General features: G+C 34.9%; 1 protein-coding gene and 1 long non-coding RNA gene across 5 annotated transcripts; one reads left to right on the plus strand and one right to left on the minus strand.

The window, feature by feature from the left end:
- Positions 1 to 76: 76 nt before the first annotated feature.
- LOC108975596 (progestin and adipoQ receptor family member 3) lies at positions 77 to 27,572 on the minus strand. Of its 4 annotated transcripts, none has more exons than XM_018944183.1 (8): positions 27,353 to 27,572; positions 24,620 to 24,754; positions 5,364 to 5,516; positions 1,404 to 1,508; positions 1,042 to 1,326; positions 664 to 852; positions 405 to 576; positions 77 to 340 (listed from the first exon to the last, which is right to left on the minus strand). In XM_018944183.1, exons 2-8 carry the CDS (start codon positions 24,743 to 24,745, stop codon positions 282 to 284), a joined length of 1,089 nt encoding a protein of 362 aa, XP_018799728.1. In that variant the 5' UTR covers positions 24,746 to 24,754; positions 27,353 to 27,572; the 3' UTR covers positions 77 to 281. The 4 variants fall into 4 exon arrangements, with proteins under 4 accessions (XP_018799728.1, XP_018799729.1, XP_018799731.1 ...); XM_018944184.1 differs by having other exon boundaries at positions 24,620 to 24,816; XM_018944186.1 differs by lacking the exon at positions 27,353 to 27,572 and adding an exon at positions 26,840 to 26,858.
- On the plus strand, positions 26,864 to 27,747 carry LOC108975597. Its single transcript, XR_001993880.1, has 2 exons — positions 26,864 to 27,411; positions 27,551 to 27,747. It is a non-coding gene; the product is annotated as an uncharacterized LOC108975597 (long non-coding RNA).
- The last annotated feature ends 32 nt before the right edge of the window (positions 27,748 to 27,779 follow it).

Consider the following 27,779-nt stretch of genomic DNA (forward strand, 5'->3'; position numbering starts at 1 on the left):
ATTTCGATTATGTATATACAAATGTGCATTAAAACTAAATAATGAGTGACTGAACTAGATTTGCAATTACAACTAAGTACCTACAAAGTATGAATATATCAATATTTGTATATATATGTTTAAAGGTACGTTTACTAGCCGTTGCTGAGGTGCCTCATTGAATGATTAACGTGCTGAAATCACAAAGTAATAACAACATACTCTACAGATATGCCTAGGCGTTGTAAAAAAAAAATTGAAAATAATTCAATTACAACGCGATTTGGTTTAGGTTCAACGATCTATGTCAATGTTGGAAGACTGCAACCGTTATTCAAACGATACTCAGCATAGACAAGACCTGCGAGATACAATTAAAATATAATTAATTATTTATTTTTGAAAATTTTATGTTGAAAACCAACCAGTGTTGTGCCAGTGATAGAAAGCGGCCAAAATGAACAGATGCCACCAATTGTGCGAGTGTCCAACATAATCCACTTTGCCGGCAAGCCAACGCTCCGGTATTTTTGCGGCATAAATGATAAAAGCGACAGCACACCAGCCATACATGCCAATTATGCGCGGCACCATTAACTGTTAAGTGTAAGTAATTTGTTTTTTTATTTACATTTTAAAAAAAAAAAATTCTGGTAAATGAATTTTTATTGACTTTTGACTCACCCGCACCAACTCATTGTCCAGACCACCCATCACATAAGTCCAATGCGCTAACGGTATAATACCGTAGGCGGCCCACAGCACCAGCACAGCGATCTTTGCATCCAAAGAGACATTCAACTTGGGAATTTGCACCATCATCGCCAAGCCGAACATGCACAGCGCAATCACAGAATAAACGAGACGGAGTGTCTGCGTGAGTTAGATAAATATCAAATAAATAAAAAAAATTTAAAAAATTATAAATGTATAAAAAATATATTAAAAAATAAAATAAAATATATTTAGAAAAAAAAATGAAATATATAAAAAATATTTCAAAAAAAACTATTTTAATTTTCAAAAATATTCATACTGCGATTTGCCATCTTTCGCGCTCACCTTGAAGCACCAAAACGCATAGTACATGCCACTGATGTAAATCGCCACCAGCGACAAGCAAATACCCAAAAAGTCCACGGACAAGAAGAAATCATAATGCTCTTCTGATTTGCAGGAGAAAATATGATAAATTGAAGAGAGCAGCATGCACAGGCAGAAACAGACCAAGAGACACACGACCAACACCTGATCGCTCACATCCGCGTGCGCTTGCAGAAACTGGAAATCGAATATGGTTAGACATATGAAGAGCAGGCAACCAAAAAGATGACTCCAAATATTGATCTGTAAGTAATTATTTAATTGTAAATATGATTATAAGAATTTTTCCTATTACTTTTTTTCATTTCCGTAGCACTTACAGTTTCGTTGGTCCACCAGAAGACGCTTTGTAGGCATAATTTTGTGGAGAGGAATGTGCGGTAGCCACGACGAATGTAAGGATTGAATTTGAGGTGATCGGGTGCCTGCAATTTGTTTGAAAAGTAAGTAAGCATTGAGTTAAGAAAATAAAATGGTTTTAGTTTTCTAAACATTTTTCTAAATTGTTACAAAATGTAATGAGTGCCACTCGCCCATAATTTAAACGGTTCTTTCCACTGGCGATTTAAAAAAAAATAGCTTTTTTGGGTATATAACGAATGTACATCTATTTGAGAATGTTCTCCGAAAATTTTCAGTTGATTGTGCGAATTTTGTCAAAAATTTTGACTAGTAGGTAAAAATATCGTGGAGCCCAAATTGGGACTAACGCCTCGGCTATCTAAATGGCTCTACACAGGAGAAGAATAGAAAAGAAGTACGGTAAAACATATGGAAAGCATACATAGAGCATCTTGTAGATGCATCACTGGAGCTCTTAGAACAACGCCATGTCAGGTACCAAACGTTCTTCTACATTTACTGCTAATAAATTTGTTCTGTAAGCAACTGGCAGCGAAGTTAGCTCTTAGACTGAGACTCTTTTTATTAGGCGCTTGTGATCAGCATTTTAAGATAATTAGTAGTTTTTACCACGGATTTTCAAAATTCAATAGATTTAAAGTCAAATTCAGTCCTCAGTATTACCTTCTCTTCTACAGAAAATTGGAAAGGTGTAAAATGGACTCGAACGTAGAGATAAGCATCTATACGGATAGCTCCAAACTGTTTTTTCAGCAAAATTAAATACCCGAATCGGTAGATGACCAAACCACTGCAGTATCTTCCAATCTGGTTGATCTATCCTTGAAAAAGTCGATGAAATTATGGAAAAGATTAAGTAGGACCGCCACATAAGCAGCCATGACATCGTTAAGGAACTTAACATTCATCATCAAACGGTTTTAAACCATTAAAAATGGCTGGCTACAAAAAGAAGCTCGATGTTTGGGTACCACATAATTTGTCTGTGAAAAATTTAATGGATCGAATTAACATCTGCGATGCTTTGATGAAACAAAATGAATCGAACCACTTCTGAAGGAGACGAAAAGTGGATCAAATACGACAATAATGTGCAAAAAAGATCATAGTCCAAGCGTGGTGAATCTTAAAAAATAGTCGCAAGGCCAGGATTGACGCCTCGAAAGGTTATGTTGATTGTTTGATGGGATTGGAATGGAATCATCCACTATGAGCTGCTCCAGCTTGGTCAAACGATCTATTCTACAATTTACTCCCACCAACCGATGAGATTAAAGCAAGCAATCGAAAAAAGACGGCCAGAACTGATCAACAGAAAGAGCTTTGTCTTCCATCAGTTCAACGCTAGACCACACACACCTTTGATGACTAGGAAAAAACTGGGAGAGCTTGGCTGGACAGTTTTGCTGCATCCACTATATATGTAACCCTGACCTTGCACCATCGGACTATCATTTGTTTCAGTCAATGCAGAACTCCCTTAAGGGAGTAAAGGCTTCAAGAGAAGCCGCTGAACATTATTTGTCGCAGTGTTTCGCCGAAAAACCAGAAAAGTTTTACACTGATGGAGTATGTCTCTAACGAAAAAATGGTAAAAAGTGGTCGAACAAAAGGGAACATATTTCGTTCATTAGAAAGCATTAAAAATATAAAATAATTTGTTGAAGTTTAATTAGAAATACGAAACGACTTTTTCGACTACCAATATTAAATAATAAGCCTTTTCAAAAACAAAAATTCACGATTTCGCTTCTACTTGCAAAATTAAGCTGGTACCCCAATGTGTTTGTATGTATGTGTACCTGCATATACATACCATACATTTGTATGTACATATGCATGTATGTATGCTATACGCATGCAATATGGCGTAATGCGTGTATTAAGCAGAAGGTCTGTTATTGTTATCATTTAAAGAAATATTAGACGCTTCGAATGACACGCATGTATAAATATTATATTATGCACATTTGTATGTATGTATGTAAGTTTATAGCTAACAAATGCCATAAACATTAAATATGAACACGTAAACAAATGTATGTAGTTGTTGCCTTCAAAATTAACATGTAATGCATTGTAATTAAATTCCCTTCAAATGCATTTGACACTTTGGCATTACCGCTGTTGTATGCATACATATGTATGTATATGGTGATAGTATATTATACTTTATAATTGGACGCAATGAAAACCGCGACAAATTGCCAATTCGCTGCCAAAAAAATTAGCTTACACACATACATTTGCACATATGCAAATAAATACATAAATAGCGAACGCAGCCGAAGAAGCAACAAGTCCGAATTGAAACTGTTCGCCCCACACACCAGAGGTCATTGTAGTCTCCTCAATTGGTGGTGCTGATGACTTATAGCGCGGGTTTTTTAAATTTTGTTATTGTTGTTTTGATATTTACATTCGGGCATTTGGGCATTTGGTTGGAGCGAGCGTTGACAGCTTTGAAGCCAAGCCAAATAAAATGTTAATAAGCTGACCTTGATTTACTTTGTGCTTCGCTTTATCGTAGCGATTTGGATTTTTTTATTTTGCATAAACTGATGAGGTTTTATTGCGGCTTTGATTTTAGGCATGTTTTTGGAGTCCATATGCATTAATAAGTGTATTTAGGGTACGAATTTTTAGTTTAAATATTTTTGAAATTTACATTTTTCAAATTTTCTTGAGTGATTACTCAGAGATTAGACCACTTTGAGAAAAAAGACAGAAACTTTAAATTTAATGGGGAATGTTTATTATCATTCGAAAGAACCTACTTTGGTATTTATTTTTTGAAGACTATCTCTTTCCGCATAGACTTTAGACTGTGTAGATCTCCATAGGAAAAGGTCTAACGGTGTGATATCACACGATCTTGGTGGCTAATCGACTGGTCTAAAACGTGAAATTATCTGCTCACCGAAGTGTTCTCTCAATTAATCCATTGGTTGATGCGATCTGTGGGAATTGGCGCCGTCTTGTTGAAACCAAAATGCACGAGATTCCATAACATTCATCCAATAGTCGGATATCATGACGCGATAACGGTCGCCATTGACGGTTACGTTCTCACCGGAATCATTTTTGAAGAAGTAAAGGCAAACAAACCACACCAAACCGTTGTTTTTTCTGGATGAAATGGCAACTTTTGAATCCCTTCAGGTTGATCTTCATCCGTTATTTGACAATTTCACTTGTATTCACTACTCATTGAGTGAGAATTTGGCCTCATCGCTGTACACAATTTGGTTCGAAAACGTCGAATCTTCTTGGAACTTTTCAAAAGCCAATAGAGCGAAGAGGTTCTTGTACAGCTGTATTTTGTACGCTTTCGGTTTAAGATGTCGACGTACAATGTGCCAGGTCTTTCCATACGTCAGTCCGAACTGCTGCGAATGGCCCCGAATGGACTCTTCGCGGTCTTCGTGAACTCTCTGGGATATGTTATAAAGCTTTAACAGTGTTAATGTGAGGCGATTTATTACAAGGACAAAGGAGGAATTATATATTTAGATATTAACCAATTTTTTACCGTAACATTACAAGTAAGTAATTTAAAGCATGCAGCCGAGTTGACATGTCTTGGCTGGATACAAATCTGGATCCATTCCAGTTACCTAGATGGTGATTTCCCCGATATGTATCGGCAATTAAAACAATAGCAACAACTGGGAATATGCATGACCAATAGTCGCTTAAGACATGTGAATAGATTTCGTGAGGGAATTTATTAATTTTAATTTGTTGGAAAAAATGCTTTAAAACTGGACTGATCGAATAAACTTCATAAGATTTAGTCGCGATGGTCATAGGCTTGAAATTCAGTTCCAAAACATAGCCTTAGAGTTTTTAATTTACACAAATCTCTAAATACTTTTCTAATTTTGATATAAAACAAATCTATCTTCTTCACTTACATCTTCAAAATTCAATAGAGTTTTCAATTTCATTAATTTCTCTGTGGTTAATGGATCAGCCTTCTCTTCCACCGGTGTGCCGTGACCCAGTATATTTGGTTCCTCATCTTCCGGAAATTGATGTGTATCCGTAACGTGTTTTAGGCCCTCGAGCTGAAAAGAAAATAAGAAATGCATAAACGTGATTATAAAGATAATATACTTAAAATTTAAGAGCATATCATTTTGCACAATGCACGCGCTATTTATAAAAAGTTTGATAATATATTTAAATACTATATATGCATATACATGCATATGTTTATTAAGTAACGGTTTCCAAAATAAATTACTTTATCAAAATATGCAGCATATTTTACTTTGCTGACATTCATCATTATCAACAAAGGTCAATTCGCATGCTTCCGAGTACTTTTTTTTTCGTTTTTTGAATATTCTTTTGGCTTCAGTTTTCCTTTTTTCATTCGACTGATAATTATTTGCGCCATATGAGAAGTATTTACGTATGCGAATCTCAGAACCAAAAAACTCAAAAGTCATTTCTAGTATATTTTAATAAATCTATTTATACACATAAATGAAGGCAACTTCAAACTTTAATTAATAGAATCTTAACCGGAACTTTTTAAAGCCTAGCAATCCACTTTATAGTGTGAATATTTCCGTATTGGCAACCCTAATGTTGCAATCTGGAAACTCGCAATTTTGTCATAATATTTGACATTTTTGATGGTAGTCAGAACGGAGCGCTATTTGCGTTGTTTACAGTAACTTAAAATTATCTTCTTTACCGAAAAATTTAATTAAATCCGACGTGGATTAACTCATCCAGAGTGCATAGACGAATTTAATTAATTTATTGTCGATGAAGCTCTATCAAAGACGAATTTCGGGAATGTCGACCAGTTGTTGTCCCGAAAACTAGTGATGCTGTGCTCAAAGATATATTCCAAGAACGACATTTGACCTAACGTGAGATAGAGACAACTATGTTCATTAGTGAAACTACCTTACGTTCAATATAGCATGAATATTTAACTGTAAAATATTGTGATGAAACGTGGATTTAGGCGCATGACCCCGAAAGTAAACAGCAGTCGACTATATGTAGGTGTTTGAACGTGTACAAAGCAGTTCCAAGCAAATGGTTGTCCATTTGTTTTGTTGAAAACTCGTCCATGTTGCAACCACTAGAACAACAGTAGTCAAGCAATCAGGCGATCGACTGAAAATACCGGATTTTTTAGCACTCAAAACAACGATTTAATGAGTCATCCTGCGTATAGTCCTAACTAGAGACCGAATGCACCTTCTTTTTATTTCAATTCCTAAAAAAAATATCAAGAGGTCAACCTTTTTCGGCACCTGAAGATTAGGTAGACGAGTTCAAAAGGCATATTTCGGAGATGGCTCAATCAGATAATGGATTGAAGACAGACATTTAGTTTGATGATTTGAATAGTCGGTGCGAGGCCAAGTTTGGCACACAAAATTTCGTAAGCCAACATGTTTTAGATGAAATTCTTTACAGAGCATGTTTCGTATTATTATCTGAGAAATTTAGTTTGTTTTTCCAAATCACAAAGGTTGATGACCCCCTTAAGACTGTCAGGCACCGAAGACTTAATGTGATATAAGCATTTGATTTTGTTTTTTAATATGTCAAAATGATACCCTTCCTAGGTGCATTTCTTGCAGCACAAAAATGTATAAAAAATCTGGACCTTTACTTTGATAGCTATATGATATATGGGAAAATTACCTGTGCAAACTTTCAGCACCATATCTCAAAAACTATTTCCTGTATATACAGACGGACGGACGGAAAGAGAGATACATCGACTCAGCTCGTCATTGTGATCATTTATAAATATACTGTATAGGGTCCCGACGTTTACTTCCGTGTGTTACAAGTTTCACGGCAAACTTATTATAAACTGTGCAGAGCTTTTTTTCGTGTTCCAACATAATTTTTACGACCATTGAGATTCAATTTGATAACAAGGCACCGATAGTGATGGGCTGACATAGTCCCTTTTATTTAATACTGAGTTGGTTAATCATTTACTCGTTTATTTTAGTATAATTTCAAAGAAAAATTTTTATTTACATCTTCATTGACTTTTAAGATATTATTTAATTTATTCACATTGTTTCTTTCTCAAGCATTTGAGGCTAAATAACTGTATAGCTATTTACATACATACATACATACATACATACATATGTATATGTGTATATGCAAATGTAGTGATTTGTTTTTGTTTGTTGATTAATTTCTGTTGTTGTCATTTGTTTTTGTTATTTGTTGATTTATCTCGCCATGTTGTAAACAAAAACAAAAACAAGCAATATGCACTTTAAATACAAGTACTTGCAAGAGCACTTGCAATTAGGAACGCTTACACGAACAATGCAAATTGGCAACAGAATGCGAAAAGCTGCTACGTAACAATTTAGTGCTTACATATATATTTACATAAGTATGTATGTTTATCTGTAATATCGAACTTTACTTAGAAGCATGTGAGTATGTACATTAAGGTGGAACAATAAATACGGAGATATTTTTTTACTGCTGAAGCATGTTGCATCAGACGATGATACCGCCAGACCACAGTTCGCAACAAACGGTACATTTTAGATCGTTTCCTGAACCACCGAAGATCTGACTGACCACATAAGCGACAACTTGGTTTGTTGACGAAGCCATTAAGTCAAAAATGGGCTTCATCTGAGAAGACAGTGTTTTGCGCGAAGAATCACGTAATACCTGTTGTTGTTGTTTTTGAATGGTTATCTAGTCCCCGTTATGGTGCTAAGTTGTTCTCTAGGTCATTCAACATTATGCCCATCAAACGTGCTGTTTCGACGGGCTCGCACCATAGGAAGAGGGCTGTCATATGTGTAGGATTAGCTGAACATCCAAAGAGGTAGTTTAAGTTTTGCGGGAACTCGGTGCATACTGACCATATGTATATTTGTTATGTCGGGGTGGATTCTGGGGAAATTCCTCAGAACATGCTACAGTATCCAGAAGAGTCCCTGTCGTTTCGCGCGGCAACTCAAAATCGTCGTTTAAATCTCTTAATCGCTAATGGTAGACGCTGTATACACATATCATATATATCTACTTATGAAGATTAGCAAATTTAAACAACCGTTAGATGAACTATTATTTTTCTAGGTCTTTCAAGATTAAGCAAATTAAATCCCACCCTAATGTACATATGTATGTATGTTATAGGTGTTTGTGCCAGTGTAATGCTGTTATTATGAGCATTTACGCGCACAAGTAACTATATTGCCACATGTGTTACACGCCTATTTGTACAGCAAAAAGAAAAATACAAAAAATTAAAACCAGGAAAACAACAACAACGTTCCTGTCTCTTATACACATCTATGAGCATTTACGCGCACAAGTAACTATATTGCCACATGTGTTACACGCCTATTTGTACAGCAAAAAGAAAAATACAAAAAATTAAAACCAGGAAAACAACAACAACGTTCTTTACAGTTTGTTTACATTTTGCAAAAATTGCATCCGCGTCGCGTCGCATAACTCACTTTATGACGTACAGGTATATGTATGTGTGTGTGTAAGCCTAGAAATGCTGCGTATTTGTCCGTATTATGCATTTACACTAGCCGCAAAAGATCTGTAGCGCTCAACACATTCAAGTGAGGCATTGTATGCATGGATGTAAGTTTAGTGGTGAATTGAATTGTATTGCAAGTAGTCAGCGCGCGTTGGAGGCTCGTCGTATAACAACAACAAGCTTTTAATCGCAATTTACTGCATTCAAGTGCACGCACACTCATGCACACGCACGCACAACACATATATATGTATTCAAGTAAGGACGCAGGTGCTCATCGTTAATGCAAATCGACGCATATTTGTGAGACAATTATGCAAATAATCCACGCAACACTTTGCGAACGCAACAAACTAACGTCAGCACAAGCGTAAAAAGTTAATATGTAAATTTACATAATTAAGTATCGTATAATGTTCAGTAATGGCATAACACAATTGACACTGAGAAATCAATTAGGCCTGAAAACGCATTCATATTTGTTAACTCTAAATGCAAATGCCACTTATACGCGAATGGCAAATTATGGCTGTTAGACAGTTAGAAGATCATCGTGCACAAAATATGTATTTGCACTCATCAATTTTCGCCTATGTTTGCCATTTCATATCTGTCATACTTTATGTCAACAGCAGCATCAAATGTCACTAATAAATACATACTTATGTACATATGTATGTATGTATATAGTTAAATGCGCGCTGTGTAAGAATGCTTGGAAGTGCTTTTTTATACCCTGAACATGGTTTATTAAGTTTGTCAAAATATTTGTGACATACAGTAGAAAACTTCGGATATATAGTATGTACATATGTAATATAAAGTATATACTATAGTAGTACAATGATAAGCGTGACGAACTGAGTCGATTCAGACATGTCCATCTGTAAGGGCGTGAATTAGTTCATCCGTTTCTGAGATAGCGATCAGAAATTTCGTGCATGATTTATCAAATCAATTCCGCATTAGACTGAACCACCTATATCGGACCACTACAGCATACATGTAGCTATCACATAAAGTTACCGATCAAGTTGTTGTATAAAAACTTTTTTGTGTGACAATATATCTTCACAAAATTAGGTAGAAAATATTATCCAAGACAGCGCTATAAACTTCGAAGATATCAGATTCAGATCGATCCATTATTTCATATGGCTACCATACAAACTGACCGATCAAAATCAAAGTGAAACTCTTCATAAAATATCAAACAACATTGGAAAAATTTTTTTGCTTTGGCTGGTTAGGTGAGAATCCGAAAAGCAGGTCAAAAGCAAGGTTATTTTGGCAGTTTTCTTATTGAGGTGTGGTTCAAATACTATTTGTGTATTTTGCGTCGAGGTTGCTAAAAGGGTTCCGTAATTAAGGGTCGACAACTCTTGAAGACATTAAACGTGAAACGCTACGCGCATTGAAGGCTATTCTCAAAATTGGCTGTAACAATTGTTTCGAGGATTGGCAAAAAAGTCGACACAAGTTTATTGGAATTAATTCGAGGGGGACGGCATAAATTTTGAAGAATAAATTAAGAGTTTTAAAATCATGAACAAAGTCTTACAAATTTTTCTCATAGTAGTAAGAAATATAACAGTGAAAGGTATAGAGCTTCGGTGCAGCGGAAGTTAACGTTTTGTCTTGTTTTCAATTCAAATATATATGTACATATACATATACATATGTTAGGGTGGGTAAAAAAAGGTTATTAGGTGAAATTATGTAAGTTTACGAAAAAATCTTAGGACACCATTTTATAGAGTATTTAATTTCCTAAAAAATATGTAAACCAAGATATTTTTTCAAGTAGTTGGCAGCGAGATACAAATTTATCTATCTAAAAAGAAGAAGAAAAACAAATATAAAACTGTAAGACGGAATACCTTATTTTTACAATTAAGAGCTCATGCCTGGAAAGATTTGCATAGAGGTGTCTAAGGATCAATTTTTCAAAGAATCAAGCAAACAAATTTTTTTTTGACCCACCCTAATATATGTGCATATGTAAGTACAAACACGGGTATTAAATGTTCTCTAATTGTCGTTAATGCATTCGTGTTTGGCTAATTTTCATCGCATCTCGTTATACGTATGGATATGTACATTTGGCTGTTGCATGTGAATTGCTCTATTGACCGGAACTTTGTTGATAGCATCTAAAAAATTAACAGCTCGATTTACAGCTTTATTGTTTTTGTTTAATTTGTTGCAGTAATCTAAATTCATAGATCTTTGCCTGAATAGTTAGAAATTGTAACATTCATGGCTTTAAAGTATTTTTAGAACGACCACACGAAGAATCGTAGTAAATCAGGCAAAGAATTCTGGCTGATTTTAAGTTTCGAGAACATTAATATACACACACTTAAACTTCATTTAGCCATAATTAAAGAGAGTAATTGCTTTTACGTTGTTATGAATCTTATGAATTTGAAATTAAAACGCTATCAAGGATGCTATTTTCTTAAGAGCATAGGGCAGGATTAGGATTTCAAATAATTGGAATTTTGTTTTAGCTTAAAGTGCACTTTATGGTCGTAAAAATAAAACTTATTCCTTTGGTAAAATACTGTAATATGATTTTCCCTGTCCAAGGAGATATGTAGATAAAGTTACCGTGTTTTATTTTGTTCAAACCATCAAAAGTTCCTGGAAACACTGTCGAATGTCGAGGTCTTCTAAAAAAATGTGATTCCAAAAAGTGGTCCAATATTTTAATGCATTCAAAGACCAAACAGCCCGAAAAAAATTCATTCGCTACATTTTTCTTTTTCCCCAGAATGCTCAAAGTTAGCGCCTCAGGACGAGGACTCGAAGTTGATTTACTGGTCGACCGTTGTGTAAATAACGGAAACTCTTCTTTGACAATGGCTCTGTTTCTTTTGCGCATATTTTTGTCGTTTAAGCAATTATTTTTGAAGAATTAGATATCACTCAAAGCCTTATTAAATCGACCTTAAAATAAACCAGTCAGTGTTTAGATGTCTTCAACGCGCGATACAGAAAAGAGAGCTAAAAATTAAAAATAATCGCTTTCCGAAAATAATCGCATGTCGACTTATTATAATAATCAAATAATTTTTATGTAAAAAACCAAAATCATAAAAATAATATTTTTTAACCCATGAAGGAATACACAACAGATTAAGTTATAATTAAATATACTATAAACATGTTTCTTAAGCATATGGAAAAAAAATTATATATTATATAATTTCATTAGAGCAAACTAAAATTTTATAAAATAAAATTTACGTTGAAAAAATAAATAATATTTTAAATCAAAATAAATAAATAACCACACATACATATTTATGTGTATATATACATATATATAATGTATACATACTTGTATACATTGAAGTAAATAATATTTAATTCACTAAAACAAAACAACGACCTACGACCGAAATAATTTGCAAATTGCTCAAATATTAAAGTCAATGTCATCAATAAGTCAAAGTCATAAAAAAAGAATAATGTCTATACATAAAGTGATAAGAGTAGCGTCGAATTTGTTGATTGAACCTGATAGTGTGACATAAAAACGCTGAGTGCTTTATGCATGCATCTTCAGTTTTTATGCTTAGTACTTCAGGTTTTTTATACCCCGAACATCATAGATTATAATGGTAAATTATATGTACTATATAAATGATAACCATGACGATTTAATTAATTTAAGTTTCGAAAATTCGTCGAAATATTTTTTGTCTAGGTTGATATAACTGTCAGTGACATCCGTGCCAAATGTCATATCAAAATAATAATTAGTGTTTGATATCCGCCCTTCTGTCTGAAGTACGTAAAATGCATTCGGCGACGAGTGAAATTATTCAACGAAAAAGTTCCATTAAATTATGTGTACGGAATCAAATTTCTAGTGCCGAAAGGTTCCTAATGTTGGAAAAGACCTTCGGTGATAATTGTTTGTCGCGAGCAAGTCTTTTTGATCGGTAAAAAATATGCAATGAGGGTCGAGAACGTGTTGACGACAAACTACGTCCAAGATGATCACCAACATCAACTGATGATCAACATGTCAATCAAACAAAACTGGTGCTTTAGAATCGGCGATTAACAGCCAGAAATTTTACTGGCATCGTCGGAAAATCGAAAAAATAAACAGTGAAAAGCATTTCGAAAAATCATTTAAGGCTAAGAAATTGAATGCTGGAATGGTTTCAAAATCACCGAATTTTTTCAAAAAACAGCATCGTGTTAACTTCACTGACGTTTAAAGCATATGTTTATACGCCATGATTGGATTTATGCTTATGACCCGGAAACGCACGAACAATCGGCCGAATATCGGGGCAAAGGTGAGCCGCAGCCGAAAACTAGATAAGGCAGGTCAAAAATTGGAATTATGAGACAGTTTTCATCGATTATCGAGGTATGGGGCACTCCGAATTCCCTCCGATTGACCAACCTGTCAACAAGGAATACTATTTGAGTATTGCCGACAGTTCACGATAATGCACAGTGTATTGATTCTTCGGGAATTTTTCACCGTATTCGCCCGATTTAACTCCTTGTGACTTCGGGTTATTAGACAAACGCAACCGACCGCTCCCAGAAAACCGTTTTCAAACAATTAAGAGATCACACGGTAATCGTTAACCGCGCATTGAAGGCGGAAACAAACGTTGGCACAAGTGTATTGGGTCCAAGGGAGACTACTTTCAGGGGGAAGACATAGATTTTGAAGAACTTTAAAATTACGAACAAAATCTTTCATTTGCTCATTGTAGTAGGATATTTTTTACTGCATAATTTTCGTTATGTTACCTAATCGTTAACTTTAGCCGATGTTCAATATATAAGTACTTTTATATATGTATGCTTATTTTGTTTTCAATTTAATAATGGGACATTACTAATTTGGTTTTCGCTGTTCAAGTAGACAGCACCGTGCTCAATACTATTTTTTTATAAAAAAATAAAATACAAATTTTAAGAAAAACCATTTATTTTTTTCTTTTTTATTACTACTTTTTATTCTATTTTATTATTCTGTTTTAGCAATTTATTACGAAAATAATTTTAAAAAAAATGCAAAGAGGTTATTTCTGAATTTTTTTGAATGAAATTATATACATTTTTTTTATATATATATATTTTTGGCAACAAACTCGAAAAAAATGAAACCCTAGCAACAAAAATAGCATAAGGAGCAAAACTGTGCGAAATTGTAAAAACATCTTAGAAATATTTTATTAATCACAAGCATATTTTGGGAACACAATTTTCACATATGACTGGAATTTGTGATCTAAATTTTAGGCCGCACACATACAAAATATTTGCCACTTTGTTTGAGAACCAATTAAAATTTCTGCACAAATGAACACATAAGTATGTATCTGCAATTGTGCGGACAGTTCATAAAAAAATATAAAATATTATTATTATGTATGTATGTTTGTGTGTAGCCATACCGTATGCGTGTGATCGCTGCATGGATTCACATGCTTTCGCACAGCACGCTTCGATTCTCGCGCGGTAGTTGTTGTTGTAATCGTTGTCACTTCCATCTCACAGCAATTCTTCAATTATTGGTTTTATTCAATTTATTTGAAATAAATTAGTAGCTACCAATTTCTTCGAATAAAAAAAAGACACGATGCACAAACGTTCTCACACACTATTCACAGTTATGAAAGCTAACGCCTCGACAATTTGTGTGAAATTGAGCGGTGGCGCCCGTTTATATCACGTTTTCAGAATGCAATTCAATAAGCTRCGCGTCCAACTGTCGGCAAGGAAGCACTTAAAGCTGATTTATTCCACTTCAATTGAACGAAATCTCGGTTTATTGTACAACAAGTGCACCGAGTGTTTGCATTCCGACAGGTGTAGTACGCGTAATTGTCACCACCGCTTGCTACGAAACCGCTTGCTTGCAACCGCTTTGCTTGTCCACTGAAAGCCAACTGATCGCCAGCTATTGTGCGGAGAAGCGCATTCGAGGCATTCCGTGGTTTCGATTTGCGTGCGAAAGCCGCTAGCTCGCTTGTGACTTAATTGAGCGCTTTCAGTGATGAAGGTGTAGCCGCGTTCAGCGCAAAAAGACATCAATGTTTACAAAGATAAATGTATACGGTATGTGCTGCCACCACTCATTCATAGCAATGCTCCTCGATCTCGTTCTCAAGCATTGACGCATGCAGCGCCAATGAGCACCGGCCCATTCTCACTCAATGAAAATGCTTTCAATCATTGCAAATATTAAGTAATCGCTGTTATGACATTATGATCTTCATTTAGACATCTTAGGCTAGCTTCAAAAACAATACCAATAATATGCGTTGGCAAATTGATAGCAAATTTCATCTTATTATTATCTAATTCTGTAGTTTGGGTGTTTTGAAAACCACTCCACTTAATTCAACGCATTAATTGAGTGCTTATTTTTGCGTTGAGTGTTTGAGTGCGCGATTTATTTATAGACTTTAGGAAATTTGCATTTTGAAACAAAGTTTTTTTATTCTGCCAAGACACATAGATTACTTTTATTATGTCATATCATGTCTTTTTATCGTTTTATTGGCTTAATAGCTGTAATTATGATTGTAAAGTTAAGCAAATGGCATTAAATAGCGTGGGTGGTAGAAGTGAATCTAAGTTGAGCAGAACTTAGTGATAAGCGAGAGTGATTACGATCATTTTTAAGCGATAAGCTAAAATTTTTAACATGAAATTTTTATCGGCGTTGTACATAAATAAATCGGAACTGTGCTGTGGCATATTTTCACGAGGCGTATCAAAAAACTCGGAACGATGAAAGACTATTTCCATGAAACGAGTTGCGAAAATATAATATCATTAAAAGAAAACTTTAGAATTTCTAAGATCAACCTTATAATCAGACAATTACTATGTACCAGGCTTGAAGAAAAGAAGGAAGTGTTCTCTCAATAAATCCATTGATTGATATCAAATGGCGCCAAGATCACGAGCTTCAATTTCAGACATCAAATGGTTAGTTAACATGCCGCGATAACGTTCGCCATTGGCGTTTACGTTCTTACCGGCATCATTTTTGAAGAAGTATGGACCGATGATTTCACCGACCCACAAACCACACTGGTTGAAATGGCAATATGAAATCCATTCAGGTTGATCTTCGTCCCAACTGCGGCAATTTTGTTTGTTTACATAATTGGACCACATCGCTGAACAAAATTTGGCTCGAAAACATCGGATATTCTTGCAATTTCTTCCATACACTCCGTAAACTCTTAGCGACGGCTGCTATATTTTCTTCACTGTGTGCTAGACTTGGTCTATACGGTCAAATATTATCCAATAATGAATAGTGGGTCTCAAGATAGGTGATGGTGTTGAGAATATGTAGTACGATTTGAGTGTTGAGCGAACCTTAATTTTCGTAATAAAGTTGAACGATTTGTAAACGTTGTTCAGGCGTAAGTCTTTCTATGTTGAATGCCAAACAATACAGAACATAAATAACATGGCAGCTTGGCACGACTCAGGCTTAATCTGTCAAAAATTGCAAAAAGTACCTCTACTTGGATTAGCCGTTAGTTATTGATAATAACTGAAGGTAGCCCTCAATTATCAGTTCCACAAGAGTACGAATGAACAGTAGGATTAATGTAACCACAGCACAACTCCAGTAAAGGAAGAGTTTCCAAACACCCAACGTCATTATACCCTGGGGTATATTAAGTCGTCGATCTGATCTTCAGAAGCTGCTTATAAGTCGAAACCGACAATACTGAAATACAATAGCATACAGTATTCGGGAGCCATACAAACTGACTGATCTAAATCAAGTTTTTGTGTGGAAACCTTTCTTAATTCGTAAGATATCTTCAATGAAAATATGTCTCAGATTATTATCCAAGACCACGCTACAAACTCAGATTATATTTTTCTGATGCGATCACTATAGCTTACAAGTATAACTGTAATTTAAACTGGTCGATCTAAATCAAGATAAATATATTTTTTAATATTTCTATGCGTTGTCTCAGCGACTGACTAGAAGACATCTGTCAGTTAAGTTCTGGTTAATTTAAACAAGACCCCTTCGTTCGGTAAAGAACTTTTTTTTGTATGCAGAACTTGATTGATAGACAGTTGCCAACCAGACTAAAAACTAATTGTCGTAAAATAATAATAATAAAATAATGGAAGTATTTAAATCTCCTTATAATACAGTGACTACCAACAGGGATGACATAATTTTGACCATGTTTGTTTACGAATTTATGTCAAATTCTGTCAAAGTGTTCAGTACGGTTTGACATTTCATCATGTCAGAAGATCCGGAAATCCGAAAAATATCATGTTTTTCAGATGAGGGGAGTGGATCTAATACCGAAGGAAAAAAATGGATTCTAGTAAATATTTTTACACCAAAAAAAAAAATTTCGCAATTTCGCAATTGTTTTTCACAATTTTTTTTTCAAATAGATGTAATGGAAAAAAATCCTTCGTCCAAGTCTTTAAAAAAAATTCAATTCAAAGACCTAAGTATAATTTCATGAAGATCGGTTGAATAGTTCTCGAGAAATCTTGCCAACCGACTACAAAAAAACAGTCTCAAGAAAAACGCGTTTAAAGACGGCGCACTTAGCCTAGCTAGCCTCGAGCGCACAAGTTCTCAAGGCTGTATCTCCGAAACTATTACTCGCATCAACTTGAAAATTGAGGACAATATTCTAGAAGTGTGTAAGAAATACAAAAAAATTATTTTTGAGTCAATGCACTCCCATATTACTTTTGGAAAAATTTGTATATTCAGAGTATTGATAAAAGATTTATACATATGATTCATATCTATTTCAAAAATTCGATTTCCAAACAAGATATTTCGCGGAAATATTTTTAAGAAAAAAGTTTTGGAAATACAAATTATTTAAAAAAATTTATAATTATGTTCAATATTACAAAAAAAAATGTGCCAAATGTACTGAAATGTGCTCATATAAGCACATAAATATGACTTCAGCCAAACAAAGAAACACGTGTATGTGTATGTGCTTATACACATCTAGATGTGTATAAGAGACAGATTATATATTTTTTTATTAATATTTTTTTTTAATGTTTGTTTAAAAATTGGTAAACATTGGCAAACATAATTGAATAACTTGCCAAAAATCTGCGCTTTCCTCAAAATATGCGTGCACTCCCAAAAAAATAGTAAACGAGTAAAAATAACTTAACCACATGCCCCGCAAGGTCAGTCTCATATAAATTAAATACAAATTCATGCAATGAACATGGACCAAACGTCTGTCGAGGGTCATGATTTTTATACGTTGAGTGCAATCTGTTATTACATAGTGAGAGATATACATATATACATACATACATATGTATATGTATATTTACCTAGGTATTCGCGTTTGTGTTATAATTGCCCACATTCTTCTTTATGCACATACTCGTAATATATTAGTTATACACGTGCAACCTTTCAGCCCGCTATACTAAAGAAAAAAGTCAAAATCAAAATTTAACTGGCTGCATACATATATACATACATACATATGTATATGTATATTTACCTAGGTATTCGCGTTTGTGTTATAATTGCCCACATTCTTCTTTATGCACATACTCGTAATATATTAGTTATACACGTGCAACCTTTCAGCCCGCTATACTAAAGAAAAAAGTCAAAATCAAAATTTAACTGGCTGCATACATATATACATACATACTTATATATTACATATAGTATAAATCGCACGCATGTTAAATGTGTTGCATAATATTACAACAATATGCACAATGCTCTTTGTTGTCGTTGAACTTGTCGAACTATGCCGAAACCGGTTTTGATTGAACTTATTCGTGGGTTTTTCGTTTAAAAATATTTGCTTGTCACCTCATACATATCGACATGCATACATACATATGTATGTACCATATATTATATTATATGCAAACACGCACAAAACAACATATTTTTGTTGCCTTCGTCACTAGTCTCCCTTCCTTGCCTTTAATGGGCTTTTTCACTTTTCGCATTCGCTGACGTCTTGCACAGTTACTTGAAGTTGCGGAGCTTCCCCAGCGCCATAGTGTAATTTAGAGATATAAACCAAAACCACAAAAACAGAATCACGGAGTGGAAAGTAGGCAGTGTGTGCGAAGACGTAACGGTTGACCTTGACAAAAGTGCGAAAATGTATTGACATTGTGCAAATTTCATTTACTTACATTAACATTACTTTGTAGCAAAAAGACATTTGAGTTGACAACTTTTTGTAGCACCAAGTATTGTGCAAACTACTTACTGTAATTTGCGTCACAACTTGAGAAACGTACGAAAAAAGGTGCAGCTTTCGGAAAATACTAAAATTTAATAATTTTCTTGAGTATCTCATTCGACTGTGAGTAATTAATACTCGTATATGACAGTAGTCAGTTTTTAAATATTGATCACTTGTTAGCAGAAACTATGTTAGGAGAATCGCTTCAATCCTCAAGGTCATACATTGATAAAAAGTACAGAAATTTACTTCGGCTCCACTGAAGCTATAATCTCTCTTCACAGTACATTTCTTATAGCATAAAAGGGTATAACAACATCTTTATATTGATTATAGAGGGTGAACCATTTCGAGGATAATATTTACTATCATTCGAAAGAACATTGTCTGGCGTTTATTCTCTTAAGATTAACTCTTTCAAATGTTCGCGCCGGCTACATCTCAGATCGTCCATCCGTTGAGACCAATTTTCGATGACACATCGACTGAGAACTGGCGAATGGCACGCGTGCTGTTTTGCTAGAAGGCCCGAATCGAAGCGGGATTATCCGCGTAAACTTTAGACTTTACATATCTCCACAGGAAATAGTCTAAGGGTGTAATATCACATGATCTTGGTGGCGCATCGATCGGCTCAAAACGTGAAATTATTTGCTAAATGTCTACAAGATCACGAGCTTCAATTTACATGAAGTATAGTCGGTCATATGGCGCGATAATGGTCGTCATTGACGGTTACGTTTTACGTTCTCACAGGCATCATTATACCCTGAACAGTGTATATTAAGTTTGTCACGAAGTTTGTTACACCCAGAAGGAAGCGTCATAGACCCTATAAAGTATATATATAAATGATCAGTATGTCGAGCTGAGTCGATTTAGCCATGTCCGTCTGTCTGTCTTTCCGTATGTCTATCCGTCTGTCGGTATATATACGAACTAGTCCTCAGTTTTCAAGATATCGTTTTGAAATTTTGCCATCGTCATTTTATCTTCAAGAAGCTGCTCATTTGTCGGAACGGCCGAAATCGGACCAGTATAACATGTAGCTGCCATACAAACTGAACGATCGGAATCAAGTTCTTATATGGAAAACTTTCACATTTAACAAGATATATTCACGAAATTTAGTACAGATTATTTTTTAAGACAACAATGTAATCTCCGAAGGAATTGTTCAGATCGGCTCACTATAACATATAGCTTCCATACAAACTGAACACGTAGTGACTAGCATAAATGCTCCTGTGAAGGGTATTTGGTTTCGGGGCAACCGATGTTAACGTTTTTTCTTATTTTTGAATAAATATGGACCGATGATGCCACCGTTGTTTTTTCTAAATGACAGCTTCTGAATCTTTTTTTCTTCGTCAAAGATGCGGCGATTCTGCCCCTTTCAGGTACCCATTGAGCCAGAACAAAATTTGAATAGAAAACGTCGGCTTCAATTCTTGCACTTGCTGTATTTTGTATGTAAATTGAAAAAAGTTACAGCTGTTCTAAACTGAGTGAAAATAATGAAACACTTCGCTATATTTTGAAATGTTTGTATAAAGATTGCCACGCAAGCCGCAAGCAGAAAATTGTTGAATTTTAGTTCGTGTAGCACAACAATGGTTTGCTCGCTTCCGTTCTGTAAATTTCGAAATTTCGGTTTACACTGATGGAATAATGTTTTTAGTGAAAAAATTGCTACAAATTATCGACCAAAATGATATATAATTTGTTTATTTATTCATCATTAATTGAAATACAAAAATACTTTTTCGACTACCCTATATTTACAAATAAAAAAAATCGCCATACAAGAACCTGATTTTGACCAATCAATTCGTATGGCAGCTATGTATTTCCCATCCGATATTGGCGATTCCAACAAAATGAGCAGTTTCTTAGAGATAAAAGAACTTTTGCAAACTTTTAGAATAGTATCTCAAAAGCTGAGGGACTAGTTCTCGTATATACAGACAAATAAACGAAAATAGATGAAATATTTCTTTCAAAACTTTTAGGGATGACAAGACATTAGTTATTTCATAATTTCTTACAATGTTTGAAATATAATAATTTATTGGCAGACTCCTCAAACGTTGTTTAAAACTACGTGGTACAAAATATTGACAATGCAGAACATCATCCGACTCGAGTTACTTGAGTCCGCCATGTGAACCGAATGAGCAACAGAAAAATATAAGTTGCTGAAAAGAATGAGCAACAAATTTTCCCATGTATAAACTCAGACTTACAAAACTCCGACCTAAAGGTTTAAGGAGGCAAAAAAGGCCGTTTGCGTTGGCTGACATTCCGACAAATTTCGACTATAAGTTTAATGGTTAATGAATCAAAATCACAGAATTTTCATTATCAGAACACTAAACGTATTAAAAGAGTAATGTAAATATTCCATTCTTTCTGGGCGAATTTACTTTGTAGCATCGCGGCAAATCGATAAGAAATTTGAGTATTATTATTATTGTTATAAGCTACTGATACTTCACTTGTTAAGATAATAATTGTTAATTGATACTTCAACTGGTAAAAATTAGTCAATCAATTGAAATCATGCTGATATGACATTAATGCCATTAGATTCATTAAACAAGAAAAAACGTTAACTTCAGTTGCACCGATGCTAAATACCCTTCTCAGGTGCATTTCTGTTAGTAATTATGTGTTCAGTTTGTATGGAAGCTATGTGCTATAGTAATTCGTTCTAAAAATTTTTTTGGATATTATATGGTTAGCTTAAGCAGTAATCCATGTCAAATTTCGTGAAGATACCACGTCAAATGTGAAAGTTTTCCATACATGGCAGCTATATGCTATAGTTAACCGATGTAAACAATTTCTTCGGAGATTACATTGTCGGCTTAGGAAATTATCTATACCAAATTTCGTGAAGATACCACGTCAAATGGGAAAGTTTTCCATACAAGAACTTGTTTCCGATCGTTCAGTTTGTATGGCAGCTATATGTTATAGTGGTCCGATATCGGCAGTTCCGACAAATGAGCAGCTCCTTGAAGAGAAAATGACGTTTGAAAAATTTCAAAACGATATCTTAACAACTAAGGGACTAGTTCGTATATATACAGACAGACGGACAGACAGACGGACATGGCCAAATCGTCTCAGCTCGACATACTGATCATTTATATATATACTTTATAGGGTCTCCGACCCTTCCTTCTGGGTGTTGCAAACTTCGTGACAAACTTAATATACCATGTTCAGGGTGTAAAAAATAGCCCGAAAATTTCAACATCATTGCTGTGAATGCAAATGTGGAGTCTCTGAACTTAGCGCAACAGTTTGTCATTATGCTTTAAATTCTGGCCAAGAGGCACAATTATCAAATACTTTTTGCAGCAATTGGGGCCGAATGTCAGCAATAACGCAGCGAATATTTTCTGCCAAGGCATCAATCGGATCGGGATTTTCTGCGTAGATAAGCGGCTTCACATAACCAAACAAAAAATAGTCCAGCTGTGTCGATCTTAGAGGTCCCACCATATGGCCCTGAGGCGAGAGGCCTCAAAATCTCCATCAATAAATTTATTTTGTTATTAACTATATGGCGTGTAGCGCCGTCTTATTGGAACCAAAGGTCATTCACATCAATGTCTCTATCATCAACATCTCTAATTTAGACATGAAAAAGTAAAAAAATTCTGGCTGTACAGCATTCCCCATTGACTGTAACACCATGGCCGGCTTGACTTTTGTAAGAATATGGACCAATAATTCCCTCTGGCTATAGGGCACATCAAACAGTGACTTTTTAAGGGTGTAACGACATCTCAACAATAGCTTTCTTATGGTGCGACGAATTTAGGTAATAAATATTCAGGATTTGCAAAAGTAGTTCCGGAGTAAGTGTATTTTTTATGAAAAGGCAAACCGAGCTGCGAATAAATAACGAGTGTTGCCTCATTGAAAATCTAAATCGTCTAAAAAAATACCCCTCATTAACTGAGTAAGCGGTAGATTGAGAAATTTGTTGAGCTCTTATAGATTCCGCCATATTGTCATTCATTAATTTAATTTGCACGTTTCTACAAAAGTTAAAAAAATGAACCGCAATAGCTTTGATAACCTCATTTGTCTATACATGATAGCTTTATAAGCTGTTTTCTATTTTGATAAGAAAGATGATATGCAAATTAAACGAAATATTGCATACTTAACGACGAAAGTCTTATCAACATAAATTAGGGTGAGCCAAGGAACGAACATCGAATTATTAGTTAGGGTAAACTTGTATATGGCGAAAATAGTTTCTCTACTAGGACAATTTTTTGGCTTAATTTGACCAGGATTATGCAATTTAACGCATCTAGAATACTTTCCGTGGAGGTATGTTAAGTCAAGGGTTTACGCCAATCAACCAGCAACGCTCGAGGAACTCGAATAAAAAGTTCAGCGCAATACTGGTGTATGCTCTATCAGAAGCAACCTGCAAGAGATCGTTTTAACGATTCAGAGATAATGATTTTGATGTGAGAAATGAAGAACGTGGAAGACCACCAAAAAACTGAAAAGCAGTATTGGAAGATATGAAGATAGTACTTTGAGTCGAAGTCGAATGGCAGCCATGTGAAATGTTGCACAACAAAGAATTTCAGACCGTTTGAAAGCTATGTGAAAGATCCAAATGTGTGGAAAATGTGGCACCCATGAATTGAATGAAAGACAAACGAGAAACTGAAAAAAATCTTGTGAATTTCTACTTCAAAGACACGAAACAAAAATCGGTTTTGCATCGAATCCTCACTGGCCATGAAAAATGTAATTTTTAAGGAATCCATAACAGAAAAAATCATGGGTTAATCCGCGACAATCTCACTATCGACTGCATAAACTCATCGATTCGGTAAAAAGGCAATGATCTGTGTTAAGTGGGATCAGAAAGGTGTGGTATATCAGGAGCTTCTAAAATCTGGTAAAACTGTTAATACTAATCCCTACACACAACAAATTATCAATTTAAATTATCCATTAATGAAGACACAGCAAAGTAATTTGCATACGGTTCAGGATATAATGAAAGTACTTGCCTTGAAGCTGCTTCCCCACCCGCCTTATTCACCACACTAAGCCCCGTCGTTCTTGTTGGTAGACCCTTTATATAAAAAGCACTTAAAAAATCAGTTATATGAATTGAGCTTTGCACCGCAACTTAATTGTGTCTTCCGATATTAAAATTATTTTTGGCTCACCCTTATATGGTATATATGTAAATACAATCGTATTCATTATTATTTTATTGAGATTTGTAGCACAATAAAATATAAAAATTTTAATCTTATCATTAAGGAAACTTCATTAAAAAATAAAAAATAAATAAATAATATTTTTTACTGTTTTTTTTTTTATATACGTATATGCTTAGTCTCACCTTTTTATTCTCCTTCCGTTTGAAACACGTGGCCGCACATAATCCCAACGTCGGTTCTACGAACTCCACTTGCTGCTCACACGTCGCCGTGAATTGCGTTCTTATCATATTCTCATATTGATGCATTTTATTAAGCTTTAAAGTATGTAAATATGTAAAACGAACTACAGTCTGTTTTTTTTTTTTGTATTTTCAACCTAATAAAGTTAAGATAATTTAACAATGTGAATACATTATATAGAACCGGAAGTATATTTTATGTCGGTATATATGTTTCGAGACCATGATAACCGCGTAATTAGTTCTGATTTCTCCAAGTTGAACAAAGAAGCAGACAAAATAGGTCTGGTAGTGGGCGAGGACAAGACAAAATATCTCCTGTCATCAAAAAAAAAACAGTCGTCGCAATGGCGACTTGTCTTCCAGGACACTGTGGACAGTCATAACTTCGAACTTGTAGATAATTTCTTTATCTTGGAACCAACATTAGCACCAACAATAACGTCAAGCTCGAAATCCAACGCAAAACAACTCTTGCCAGCAGGTGCTACGTCGGGCTGAGTAGGCAATTGAGAAGTAAAGTTCTCTCTCGACGAACAAAGACCAAATTTTACAAGCCACTCATCATCCCCGTTCTATTATATGATGCAGAGACATGAGCAGTGACAACGTCTGATGGGTCGGCGTTACGAGTTTTCGAGAGATAGGTTGTGTGGAAGATTTATGAGATTTATGACCCTTTGGGCATTGGCAATGGCGAATATTGCAGTCGATGGATTGGTGAGCTTTGCGACATACATATACAACTACGACGACTTTGATATGCTATGCTGGCTAAGTTATGTTCTTAAAAAATAAACTAAGAGGTCATAAAATCTTTCAAAAAATAGCATAATTTTAAAATTCGGGCATTTGAAGAGTACAAAGTGAAAAAAAAAAATTCTTGGAATACGGTATTTTGAATAAGCACAGCCATACAATTAAATTTGTTAATTAAAAGAGAAAAGTATATTGTGATAAAAAAAATTTCCAAAATTATTTTAATTTCAGCGATTGTATCAAAAACATATATGTATTCTCAACAAAAATTTTCTGAAGGAGCATGGGATGAATTAAGAAGAAATGGAAGAGCAAATTAGTTTTATAAATGGTTTTTCAATAGGGACGTTAAAAAAGTAGACCAAAAGAGATAGCAAACGATGCCATTTCATCATGGAAAAATATGCGATCCCACAACGCGTCGAAATTATTAAAATTTACTACCGAAATTTGGAGTCATTGGCGTCTACTTTAAAAGCACTATGTCCAATATATGGTCGTCATAATCGTCCTGTCGATCAACAATGAGGCGCAGTACAAGATATTCCGAATATTGCGAATATGGCTGCGTTAGCGAATGAATTGAGGGAGACCCAAATCAGTCTCCCACACATCGTTCTCAAGTGTTGAGCATCTCTATGAAGTCGTTGTGGCAAATTTTGCGAAAAGATTTTGACATACATACATCCTAACAAGGTCAAGAACTGAAGACGGTTGACCACCAGGATCGCCTTATGTTCGTAAATTTTCATTGAATAATCATCTTCAGCGAAAAGGGGCAATTCTGGCTGAAATTCTTCATCAATAAGCAAACTATGTGTTATTGGCGAGGCAGCAATTCACACATACTGCATGAGTCGCCATTGCAACTCGAAAATATTACGGCTTGATGCGGTTTAGGGGCCAGCGGCATCATTGATTCTTGCGTGATGATCAAAACCGGCACGTTACTGTGAATGAGAATCGCTGCCACCCAATAATATCCAAATATTTTTGGACCACATTGGATGATATGGACTTGGACAATATATGGTTCGAACAAGACCGCACCACTTGACGAATGTCACATTCGATTTATTGCAAAACATGTTTGGTGAACGTGTTATCTCACGAAATAGCCAGTCAATTGGCCGCCTCGGTCGTGCGACTATTTCCTGTTGGGTTATGTCAAGTCTATGGTCTATGCCAACAAGCCAGCGATGATTGATGAACTCTCAGCGTTTGAAATTTTGTAAGCGGGCTCATGGTGGCCATATAAAACAAATCGAGTTGCATACATAATGGCATGGAATGTACTTTCTCAGGAATAAAAAATTTCATTGACATCCCAAAACGTTTTTGACTTTTGTAGCACTCTTATTGTAAAACCCATTATTTGTTATTATTTTTGTAATAAATTACTTTTTTTTAATTTCGCTTAGGTTTTTTATCAAATCAGATTTAAGTCGTTATTTTATTGCCGTAACGCTTATGATTCATTTCGAAATAAAATACCACTTTTGGCAAACAATGTGCAGTTGAGACTGGCACAAAAAGGAAATCTCAATATAATTCAACAAAGTGTGTACAGTTTATTTTATTTTCGCGCTCGCAAGATCAAAGTGCATACTTTTTGACTTTCTGCCAAAGAAGCTAACAAAAAACAAAAAAAAACCAACTTTCGTAAGCAGCGAGCACACAAAAAATAGATCAAGTGCACATAGTTTTTTAGCGGCACTAACGATAAACAAATATAAGAACAAAAAAAGGTTGAAGAAATTATTTGTTCGAACACATCAAAGAACTGAAAAACAATTTATTGCTTCAAAAATGCAGTTGAACTGTGCGCTTGACTTGCAAGCGAGAATATTGACGCAATTTTCACTTTTTGGTATTTCGACATTGCATAACCATTTATAATCATTTTCAACTCACTATAATTTTATGCACTTTTTCAATTTGCAATGTGACAACAGCAGTTGATTTGATTGCACGTAAGTGTTGCACGAGAAGTTCACAACTAATGATGCTTTATTATTTATTCTTTATTTAATTTTTGATTTAGCACTGACAAGCGATATTTTAATATTTTACCAATTGTTATACTTTTTTTCGCATGTCACGCGCACCTAGCAACACCGCAGCATCGGCTAACGACTGATTTCTACAGCTTGCTTGCGGACCCTTGGCGCGCACATGGGGTGCAATGAATGATCGGCTAAACAGTTGGGGGAAGTGTTTGCACTTGGGGAGTGAAAAGCCCTACCGGCCGCTTCAATAAGTACCGTTGCATTATTATATGCATAGGTGCATGCACATATGTAAATAAAGAAAAAAATAGAAATGCAAATACTGGTGTATA

Source organism: Bactrocera latifrons, unplaced genomic scaffold (genome assembly GCF_001853355.1).
Source record: "Bactrocera latifrons isolate USDA-ARS-PBARC rearing strain unplaced genomic scaffold, ASM185335v1 scaffold_67, whole genome shotgun sequence".
Taxonomy (NCBI): Eukaryota; Metazoa; Arthropoda; class Insecta; order Diptera; family Tephritidae; genus Bactrocera; species Bactrocera latifrons.